The sequence below is a fragment of the Alligator sinensis genome, unplaced genomic scaffold (assembly GCF_000455745.1).
Source record: "Alligator sinensis unplaced genomic scaffold, ASM45574v1 scaffold97_1, whole genome shotgun sequence".
Classification (NCBI taxonomy): Eukaryota; Metazoa; Chordata; order Crocodylia; family Alligatoridae; genus Alligator; species Alligator sinensis.
Window position 1 is genome coordinate 2,295,738 of NW_005841921.1, and position 12,006 is coordinate 2,307,743.

The 12,006-nt window shown below is 42.7% G+C and overlaps 1 protein-coding gene across 1 annotated transcript in view; it reads left to right on the forward strand.

Annotated features, from left to right (window-relative positions):
- The window catches only part of ESRP2 (epithelial splicing regulatory protein 2), a 63,681-nt gene that overhangs the window by 18,133 nt on the left and 33,542 nt on the right, over positions 1 to 12,006 (forward strand). The window contains 2 exon segments of the mRNA XM_025198432.1: positions 10,611 to 10,724; positions 11,268 to 11,382. Coding sequence (XP_025054217.1) covers positions 10,611 to 10,724; positions 11,268 to 11,382 — 229 coding nt within the window.

The following is a 12,006-nucleotide window of genomic DNA, read 5'->3' on the forward strand; positions in this document are numbered from 1 at the left end:
TCTGAGAGTGGACTTGAAGTAAACCATGGTTTGGTCGATCTCCAAACCTGGGGTGTGTGAAACCCAGACAGAATTTCAAATTAAAATTTATATTGCATGGATCATACATAGTTTGTTACAAATCCATAGTTTGGATCTTGACTCTGTAAATTATGCTCCTCTAAATGTGAGGTTTATACATGCAAGATAACAGAACATGAGTGGAGCCAAATCATGCAGTTTTCTAAGAAATGGACTTTAAAACTGTCCCTGAAATTTATTTATTTTTAATTGAAAGGCCTCTTGCCTACACAGATGTTTCTTACGATAGCCTAGCGAGTAAAGCAGCAGACAAACTCTTCTTTCTGACATAATGTGGGTCTGCACCGAAGAATTGGGCGGCTGCATGTTTGTATGTGCGTAAGACTAGTTTTCTGTCTGTAATCAATTAGTCTATAGTGCAGTGTAGATGGAAAATGTAAGAGGTAGAGGAATGCAGATGGTTTGGATTCCTCTACCCTTTAACTACTAAACCAGCAAAATTGGGATACGGTCATTCTGCTTGTCCTTTCCCAGCATCTGATGAAGTGAACTTGGCTTCACAAAAAAGTGCTCTCTCATTCATATATAATTCATATAATTTGAATTAGCTTATAAAAGTGCTTATCTACCTTGCCTTCTGAATAACATCTATAGCCAGTGAAGCACAATGAGGTACAGAATCATGCAACACTTACTGGAGGTTCCAGAGAGAGCATGTCTTTTTTTTTATCTATTTATTTGTTAAGTCGGATGTCATATCCCTAGGAGGAGCTTGACTAGGGAAGTCTCTGCTTACCTCTTTCAGAATGTGCACTATGTGATGCTGCCGCCGTGCAGCATTGCTTAATGAGAGAGATCTTGTCATTTTCCTATCATGCAGACACTCCTCTTAAAATGCAAAGGTGAAGGACATTTGGGTTTTGCATAGGGGAGTGAAGGAAAGAAAGCTTTGTATACCCTGAGCACATCTATGCAGGGATAATAGCAAACAAAGATTTAATGTAGTCTACAACCTAAGTTTCAGCTCCTTCTGGATCTTTCCATTGCCATTAGCAGTCTTGCCTGTGGGAGCTGGAATATAGTATTACCCATTTGGCTTTCACTGTGCTAGCAAGAGTTAAGCAGAAAACTTGGATTTTTCTTTAAAGGAAGTAAATCTAAGTCCTGAGAGGAGCAGGTCTGGTGAGGAAGAAGTTGTCATGTTTCCTGTCATTTCTTGGAGCAGAAGCACATGATGAAATTTCTCTCTCATTGCTAGGTATGGCAAATTTGATTGGGATATCATGGGTGGTGATTTCACAGTTGAATTGTGCTCCTGCTCTGTTTGTGCCAGCTGTAGATGTCATATGGAACTGGTGAAGATATTTATTGGCCTTTCAGGGATGAGAGATTATTGACTGTTGGATATTCCCATTTTCCCCAATAACCCACAACTTCTTATTTTAACCCTTTGTAAATCATGATAATGGAAAGAGCCTGTGGAGGAATCTTCATATTTCTATGACCCATGGCTTATTTGTTCAGTCACAGTTAAGGAAACATGAGGGGGGCTATGTCATTTCAGCCACTTGGGGTTGGTTTGTAGAAAACACAGCAGCCTGCACTGGCTCCTGTCCAGCTTGCTGCTGGCTAAACACGTCTCTCCACTTCTCTTTGTACTCTCAGCTACAGGACCAGAATCCTGTTCAGCCAGTTTTTCAACGTGGCATTCAAACACTCTCCCCTCCCACCGCCCTTCCTCAAATAACAGTCTTGGAGGTTAAGGTGCAAAGCAGCTTGTCACAGAACTTCTCTCCATTAAGCTTTTATCTCAGTGTTGAATTATTAAATGTATCCCCATATATGAAATTATTTTATTAAAACAGCAATAGCATGACTGGTCTTGCACAATACACAAAGAAAGTTGCTGTCTGTTTTCTCAGGATCGTAGTATAAACAAAGATGAGGAGAGAACTGCTGCAGAATGCAGACAGCAGTATTAACACAGATCTTGTATAATAATGGGGTGGTTAAAGCATGTTACTGATGTAGATTAGTGCTTCTTAGCCTCACAGGAGTAGTTTTAAAGAGGAATTGGAACTGAGAGGGTGGGTGTCTTGCATCTCAAAATGGAGGACCGGCACCTGCAAGAAGGCAGCATGAAATAGTGTAAAAAGGAGATGGAGATGAGATGGATTTCAGTAATAGTGTGAACGAGTTAAAAGGTAAACTGATTAAAAAAAAGAGTTGAGACAGGCTAATGTACAAAACCACTTTTCAGCAGGAAAGTATAGTGTAAAGCTGGCTGGCATTACTTTGTCCTGTGGTGGCCAAAATGAACTCAAGAGTGTGTTAGATCATCGTTTTAAGGTGCCACCTAGAAAACCTAGGCACAAAAGGAGAAGCAGAAAGCAGCATTTCATCTGAAAACTTCAATTTCTTGGCTTGGATTTTAATGCAGATTCATAACCATTTCTGTTCTGATAAGTTCCAGCTCCATTTGCACAGACATGTTGGGCTGTAACTGTTTTTGGAGCTCTGTATAAGACCATGAATGAGCATGTGGTAGTGAGAATTTGGCCAGAGCTACTTAAGTCATATTGAACTTTCCACAGTTTGAGTGGGGAAGGTGGAAGGGACAAGAAGGAACCAATCTTTGCTACTCTTTGCCATTTCTCTACATGAATAGTTGTTCAATATGTCTTTTATTAATAGGCAGATGGCAAGGCAGGGTGCTACCATGGAGACTGATTTGTTCATAAATGCCTACGTTTTTGTAGGCAACTGCCTGTTTCATTGTGCATCTCCTTATGAAGTCTTTTTAATCTGATCAATTTGCTAACTCTCCACCCAAGCTACAAATTGCTAAAATTATAAACTCTGTTAATTAGGGTAGGTGATTTGGGACTGTGTCAGCATTGCTGGTCTGATAGATATCTCTATCAGTAGTTGTGGGTTTGTCATGCTGAATTTTACTGTTTACCTTTATAAATAAACAGTGTAAATAATTTGCTAACTTAAAAACAAAACAAAGCAAAAATACATCCAGGGTTTGTTCCGGCCCATTTTCCAAAGGCTGCCTCTATTTCTTCTGCCTGCTTAGTGCTGGGTTCCTCTGTGACCTTATATGACATCTCATCATTCTTAACAGAAATGTGGCATGCTGCCTTATGTGAAACTCCTGCTAGATGAAAATAACTAACCTAAATCTCTCTTCCATCACTTGATTTAAATTCCACACATCTGAAAAATTTAAGATCAGACTCTGGTGGAGCTATGTTGATTTATACCAGCCAGGTATATGGCCTTGCAGTATTTTCTCCCCAGGGGAATCTTCTTTTTCCTATGCTGTCTGATCTGCAGCTTCACAATTGAAATGCAGTGGTCATTTTTCCATTGTATTCCTTTCCTGAAAAGAACACCAGAATCCCATGCAGATTCATGATAACAAATCTGTCCCCATTTGTATTCCTTTCTTAAGATTTGTGCATAGTCTGGGTACAAAGTAGATTGTTTCAGAAATACTTTACCAATCGTGCAATCATTTTCTTTTCATTGAGACTCTTACTCATGGGATGGTTAATTTCTATTCCTATATCATGTCCATTTTTTTGCAGGCAATTCTTCTTCTTTATATGTACTATAGACAAGAGGTGTAACAAGCTGCCTCATTTGATCAGTAGACAGAGCTCCCGACTGCTGCTATCCTGTCTATGTGGTGATACTCAGAACTGCATCTCTGAGGGTGGCTACATCTCTTTGGAATGTGTTTGTCTTTTTGGTGTTTACACTGCAGTTAAGGTAGTTTGAACACTCTTAAAACTTGATTTCTGAATTTTAAGCAGTGACTGAAAATCTATCCTAAACAGTGACATGCCATCTCATGTTCATCAGACCTTTGACTTGTGTGCTTGAAACATGAGTTTTGGTGCAGCAAGATAAATAGTCTATGTGGCAACTAGCCTTCTGAGTTCATAATGATACAGACTTCTTTGGGGATAGCGTAGGGGGATTTTTGTTGCAAATTCTTCATAGTTTTCATTCTGCAATGAAGAAATTCTATAAAATTAAAAAATGCAAATCATCTTTCTCATTTTGAAACATTTGTTTTAGATTTTTGCACATTCTTCTGCTTTTCCCCCTAATGCAACAAAATGCAACAAAAGTTTAAAAAAGTAAAACTTGGAGAAATGTGGAGATATAGATATATAAGCGTTTCCCCCCCAAAACCTTCCAAGGGGTGAATGGGGGAGGCAGATAAAATTACTCTCCCCATTTTTTTTACATTTTTTAAATCTAAAAAGTGAGAGAAACATGTCCTCCCCATTTCTCTAAGTTTTATTGTAATACATAAAATATTTTATATTATTAATTGTAATATATTAATTTATTTTAATGTGTACAATATATAAAATATTTAAGCAATACTTTTGCTTTCCCTTCAAGTAGGAAAAGGATTTTATAAACTTTTACTTTTCTGCTACTACTATTTTACTACTACTACAACTGACCCGAGTTGAAGGGTCAGGGCAAAAATAAATAAAAAAATGTCAAAGCATTTTTCCCTAAACCTACCTATTTTTTCTCTTTGTTTTAACATGGAAATATGGTAGAACTGTTAAGTTTAGAAAGTGAGAGGGGAGCATTTAATTTATTTTTTAAATGCCTTTACCATCACACTTCTCTTGAGAGAGAACAAAAAAATAGAATAAAACAAAACCCCCACTTTCTTTTGATAGTTGAATATTTTCCCCTACTTAACTTTAAAAAAAAAAAAAAAAGAAGCCTTTTCACTTCAAACTGTTTTACAAAAAACAGTTTTAGCAAGTGAAATAATCTCTGGTGAAAGCCATCTTTCTGAAATGGGCAGCATGGGAACAGAGTTTAAAGCCAAACTAAAATGTAGTGGAGTGGTTCTCAACCTTTTTAGACTCAAGACACCCCTCATTAAATTTGAGGCATCCCTCAGAAAATACCAGTTTTTTTACTACAGAAAAACAATAGCTATTCTTTTGTTGCAAGGCAGACTAGGTTTTTTGAGTACCGTATTTTTGCGCACATAGCCCGCCCACGGGTATAAGCTGCACCCACGTATAACCTGTGGAAAATTGTATTTTTATAAATTAGTCCATGTATACGCTGCCCCCGAGTATTCCCTGCAGCAGCGTATACACGGGGAGGTGGCACAGCCCGGCCTTCCCAGGCCCAGTGGGGAGGTGGCGCAGCCTGCCCGGGGCCCAGCCCCCGTGGCAGCGGCAGCGCAGCCCATCCTGCCCAGGCGCTGCGGTCGTGGCGGTGCAGCCCGGCCAGCCTGGGCCCAGCAGGGAGGCGGCACAGCCCGGCCCCTGCAGCAGTGGCGGCGCAACCACGCCCGCCCGGGGCCCGGGGGGGGGTGGGGGAAAAAAAGTCCGTCGATGGCCTGCACCCATCCATTTTTTTGTAATGATGTGATATCTTTTATTAGACCAACTCAATAGTTGGGGGGGAAAAGGTCTTAGCAAGCTTTCAGGTGCAATCACCCTTCCCTTCTTTGCTGTTCTGAGACTCCAAGGAATGAGAACTCAGATCACAGCAGGTAGGAATATTTTTCACACTATGAATCTATGTTTGAAATCTCTGGGTTTATCTTATGAAACATGCTTTTTACCTAACAGTGCCACAATACCATTGTGAGGTGCCCTTAAAAATATCAAGACATTCCAGGGTGCCAAGGCTGAGAATCACTGATATATAAGGGATGGAAACATTTGCTCGTTTGGATGAGAAACAAATCCCCTTTGACTAAAATCCCTGGTTGGTGGCGGGGAGGTTTGCAGTGGTGGTTTTTTGTTTTGTTTTGTTCTCTTTTGTTTTACATAAAGAGGATTCTGTCTGCCATCCACACTCAGGGCCTCAATTCTGTACTCATCATTGTAAATGCAATGATCCCTTGGTGAGGAAAGCGCTAAGAGGGAGAAAAGCAATATTAATTATAGAGTATCATGATTGCTTTGCTAGGAACTTGCTGGTATACACTTTTTGCCTGGGCAATAGATTAGATAGATCAATAGATAGATGGATTGATCGATCTCTGGGTCAAAAAGATATTATAAAGAAGATCAGCTGGGCAGACCATTAGAATTCTAAAGCTATTGGAGAGGGAACTGCGAGCGTGTGGCAGACACAAATGTATGCCTTGCCCAACTATTCCCTGCCAGAAATATTTGCTTGTTCATTTGAGCTGGAACTTGTCATCTTCTCAGAATACAGCACGTCCCACTAGAATAGGGGTGGGCAAAATGCGGCCCAGAGGCTGGATGCAACCCACCAGGTCATTCTGTCCAGCCCGCAGGGCCCCTAAAAATTTAGAAAATTAATATTAGTCTGCCCTGGGCTGCCTGTCATGCGGCCCTTGATGGCTTGCCGAAACACAGTAAGTGGCCTTCTGGCCAAAATAATTGTCCTTCCCTGCGCTAGAAGCTTCCGCAAGCTCCTCTTGCATCCCCCTTACTCTTTTTCCACAGTAGACCTGAGGCTTGGGAAAGGAACTCTGCAGCAGCTGTCTCTGAAATAGGGAAACAGTGCCAAACCCTGGTGAAATTTTCTACTCTGAGAAAGGGGAAGATGGTGAAAGAGCCAGTTTTGAGGATAGTATACATCCTCTGTGGTTAGCTTATGTCAATACTGTTTCCTTTGATGCACCCTGGCAGTGACCTTTTTCCTTTCTGGGCATTCAAAGAAAGAATGGTCTCTTGCCCCCAGGCAGAATTTTGGCAGAACACTTCAACATAATGGGTAAGATTCAGCCCTGACTGAAGTTGAGACAAATCTTACTTAAGTAAATGGAAATTGCAGCCATTCAAAACAGGGTTGAATCTGTGTTGTCATTGCACAGGAATTGCCCTCACTTTAACCTGTAATGCTCTGAGGCCAGATAGCTCATGTTCTCCTTCAAACCAGCTTTCAAGTCTATTGGCAAAGCTGACCTAGCCACCTGCCACAGAATCGTGGGGTCAGGGAAATAAAAATGGTGAATTACAAGTAGATTTAATGATTGTACTCCAGAAACGAGTAACTTGCTTTCACTGCTCCAGTGTTCTGGCTTAGTCTCACTCTGTTATGTCTTAGAATACAGAGAGTGTGCAATAAAAGTGTGGTCTGAGGTTAAATACTAGCAGGTTAAAGACTAGCAAAGAAATAGTAAGTGATTAGCTGTTACAATGGTCTGCTGAGTGCAAACCTAGAACAATTCTAGTTTCATCTTGAGTTGATATTTTAGTTGCTATTTTAACCGAAGTCCGTGTTTTCTTTTCCACCTTGTGTAGACGTGATCTAAGGACTTTAGGACCTGCTTCTACAGTTTCCGTACAGAGTGCGCATGATTTGGCTAACTGCATGTATAATGTATACATGTTCAGGTCTTTAGAACGAGCCAGTCAGAGGCAGTGACTGGTGTCTAACATGATGTCATAGACATCTATGTAAATAAGAATAGGAGAGGAGGCCATAATATGAAGTTCTACAAGGTGCTCTCTAGAGGGGGAAAAACACTGAGAGTAGTTGTAAGATACTGACTCATACTATTAACCATGTTCCTTTTTCCAGGGAGGGGATTGGAATTGAGAAGGAAACTAAAATTATGTTTGTTCTCTTGGAAGATATCTGTGTGTATCAAATTAGTAAATAGCAGCTTGTTAGCTATGGTAACATAGTTGCTAACAATTAAAGATGGGGACTTTAGTATTGGTTTAGTATTAGAGTACTTCAGAAATTGTGCACACATGCTTAACTGTTCTTTTCTTTTTCAGAGTAAACCTATTTGGAACCTAGAAAACTTTAGTAGCTTTGTTTCAGTTAATGATCACTGTTCTGTATAATTTCTTATTGTCAACATTTCTGTGGTCTTTGCAGATTTTATTATAACATGAGTAATGAACACACCAGAATTGGGGGTATAGGGCTGGGTTTAGTTATTATGCAGTTAATGATAACCTCTGCTGGGTAGTTTCCTGGCTCTTGTTGTTTTCCATTTAACTGTGGAGGGGTGGGGAGGGAGGGTAGTGGAGAAGAGAGAGAGAGAGTGAGAAAAGAAAAGAAAGACAGACCATTGTAACACATGCTTTTAAACCAGCTTGGACAGTTTAGGTCAAGAAATGATGTGGCAAAGTCAGGATTGCATCATATTCCAGTGTATTCTTTCTTCTCACAGCATTGCAATTAATTGGGCTGCAAAAAGTCCAAATATTTGAACTTTATGATGAGAATTCAATGCAGCTTCCAACATGTTTTTGTGCTGCTGTAGTGCTGCCTATAGTCAGTGCCATAGTGGGGGTGGGGGCGAGCAGGGCAACCGCCCCAGGCCCCAAAGCAAAGGGGTGCCAACAAGCTCTGCCAAGCTAGGGCAGAGCACAGAACAGAGCTGCAAGTGCACATTTGGGGGGGGTGCGGGGATGGGGGAAGGGCAGCTTCCACTGCTTCATGCACTCCTGGGCAAGCATGGGGGTGGGGGCATGTGCCCCCCACATCCATGCGCAGGGCAAGGGCGGGCTGCCACTGCAGGCTTTGTTCCGGGCGCCAAACTTTGTTGCTTCAGCACTGCCTGTAGTGTTTTGGTCCTTTACCTAGTCTCTAGCCTGTGACTGCCTAATGTGTCTTTGCCTCCTGCCTATACTTTCTCCCAGTTGTGATCTTTCAATGATTATTATGAAGTAGTTAATTTCCTTTGGTATCTTTTAAAAATATATTATGGAAAATAATATAATAACAGTAATATAGACTAATGCAGTGGGGCCCAAATGTTTTGCCCTGTGAACCTCATGGACAGTGCCATGTCAGATCCAGTCAGTGGGCTCAATCCGGCTGGCACACAGGGTCTGTAGGGGTGCCCGATCCAGCTACGGCAGGGGTGGGCAAAATGCAGTCCGGGGGCCAGATGCAGCCTGCCAGGCCATTCTATCCGGCCCACGGGGCCCCTAAAAATTTAGAAAATTAATATTTATCTGCCCTAGGCTGCCTGTCATGCAGCCCTTGATGGCTTGCCAAAACTCAGTAAGCGGCCCTCTGCCCAAAATAATTTCCCGCCCCTGAGCTACGGGGAGTGTGCAGCCCAACAAAGCTCCCTTGGGCAATTGGGGTACTGCGACAGCCCCCAACGATACAACACCCGTTGCACCAGCAAAGCATTCCTCACTGCCCTCCATGCCAGCTCCTCGTGCTCCCCTTTCCTTTCCCACCACCCCTTTTCACACCCTATTTACTTGCTCTGATCTCAGCTCCCCCACATCTGTCATCCTCTCCCTCCCCCTCATGAGCTTAAATACTCTTTTTGCATCCCCCAGCCCTTCAAGTCCTAACCCCTCCAAGCCTTGTCCCGTAACAAAAGTTCCCAGTCGTGCATAAGGGAGCGACATGTGCCAAGCCCACACTCCTCTCCACCTGCTCCCAAACAGCCCCAACCTTCATAATAGCCCCCACCGAACCTACAGAAGTTTGAAACCATCCCTGGTGCCCCCCTCACTTCTCTCACCACCATTTTCAAGAAGTGGACATAAACAAAAACCTCTGTGTTGGGGAAACCCCATCCCCCCAGATGATAAACCTAGTGTTCCTCACAACCCCACTGTCTGTTTCACCCTCCCCTCCAGTACCTCCCATGCCCGCTTCCCTTTCCCTTGGGTATCCATCCATACACCCAGTACCTTAAGTTACTCCCTTTCCACCTGCAATCCAAATTTCCCCAAATCCCCCAATTCCCCACTGCCAAGACAGCACTCTTCTCCACATTCATCCTCACCCCAGATACCTCCCCAAGCTCATTTGCATGCTTCATCACCCTCTCTAGGGACACCTCCTCCCTCACCACACGTGTCATGTTGGCCATGTATAAGAGGATTTTTAATTCCCCTTCCCTCAGCACCCTAACCCCGCTGATCACCCTATCCCCCTTGATCCGCCGTGCCAGAGGCTCAATGGCACAAACAAAGAGCCCTGGCAACAGCGGACACTGTTGTCTCACCTTGGAGTCCACTCCAAATGCCTCCCCCAGAAAACTCCTCACCAGAACCCTGCTCGTCACCCTCCTATAAAGTGTCCGCACCCACCCCACAAATTTCCCCGGCATCCCCATCCACCCAGGGAAGGGTAGAAGCAGCCTGGTCCCAGACTGAATGCATGGAGGACTGGGGGTATGGACTGGCCTGAATTTGGATGTGCTGCGCAAGGCAGGATGGAGCAGTCCCAATCTGGATGCTTAAGGAGGTGGAGGGGCAGGGGGAAGCGGCTCCAGCCTGTACATGCAGGGGGGAGGGTGGGGAGCAGCCCAGCCCTGATCCAGATGCCTGGGGTGGTGGGGAGGCTGGAGTGGCCCCTATCTGGATACATGGAGAGGATGGGGAGCAGCTTAGCCTGATCTGGACATGCAGTGAGTGGGCCCAACTCTGATCCCACTGTGCTGCAATAGCCCAGGCAGGGCTGGACCCAGCTGCATGGAGCTTCCCCTGCTTCCCAAGTGCCAATTTTTTCTGACTCATGGGGGTTGCAGGCCAGATATCATGGCTGCTTGGACCATATTTGGCCTGTGGGCCAGAAGTAGAGGACCCTGGACTAATACAATGGAATTTTATCTCTTTTAGTTTAGCCAGCTGGTATCCAGTGATCTGAAGTTACTAGGAAGAAGCTCTTACACTCTCTGTACTGATGGCCAGTTACTCATTCGACAGGTTCTCCACCCAGAAGCATCCAAAAAGGTAGGGGATTGATCAGATTTGGCCAAAGAAAAAACCTCATAAAGACCATAATGAGGAGGAGTAATGTAATCCTATTTTAGGATGTAAGATGTTCCAATAGTACTCAGTGTTCTAGGTACTAGAACAATTTTGTATTTCAGCCTATGATGTTTACTTGGTATACCCTGGCTAATTTGCATTCATCTTCATGCGAGGTTAGGACCCTAATCCTGGAAAAAATCTGGGTTCTATTGCAATTGGTTTGCCTATCTCTGTGATTGCAAAACCCTTCTGAATTGTTTCTTTCATAAAATAGAGGCTGGTTATAAGGGAACTATGTATGGCTCTCTTTCCCAAGCCTATGACATACTGCTGTGTAATTGCAGAAAGAAAAAGCAAATATGTATTTAGAAAATAACAAAATATTCATGAAATATGGCCAGGAAGATCCTTGTTCAGCCTAGAGAAGCCTTGGCTTTTAATGGATTTGAATTGGCTTTTAATGTATTTGAATGTAGTGTTCATAATGTCAGCTTATGTTCCTTCTTCCTCCTTTCTCTGTAGAACTTCCTGCTGTCTGACTACTTTTATTCATTTTATGATCTACGCAAAGAGTTCCACATGTGTTACCCCAATTCGGCCACCGTGAGGGATCAGACTATCAAATCCATGGCAGAATGTATCCTTATGCTGTTGCTTCTAACTGAGAAGTTTTTAACTACTTATAAATTGTGCATTTCCATGCAGTTATGATAATTTCCATCCTGCAAATAAATCAATAACCTGGTTATAAAAATTATTTTCTGTGCAGAGCCAAAGGAACTTTCAACTTCATCCTATGTATATAGGATCCAGCATTGCTACTTCAAGTCAGGAAATTTATTTCACACCTAGTTTTCATCTAGTAATGTTTATGGTACCTCTATCTTTTTTTTTTTTTTTTTTCATTCTTTCAGATATTGAAATTTATTTGGCCTCAGGTAAATGCTTATTTGAGAAATGAGTCAAAAACCCCTTTTTTTGGACTGGAGTTTCTAATGTTCTGCTCAAAGTGCTTGCAGACAATGGTAGTTCTCCAAGTATCTGACAGATTCAGTGTGAGGTTAGTAAAAACACCCTTGTTTGAACGAAATTTTATAGCCTCCCTGAATCTGTCATTTTGCTTCGTAGAAAGTTCTCTCACTTTTGTGTACTGGTAGATGGCATAATCTTAGCATAACAATACTTCACCAGTCAACTGAATATTAATCAGTCATGGCCAGCAACACATACACAGAGGTCATGCCCCCCGCCCCCCCCCCTA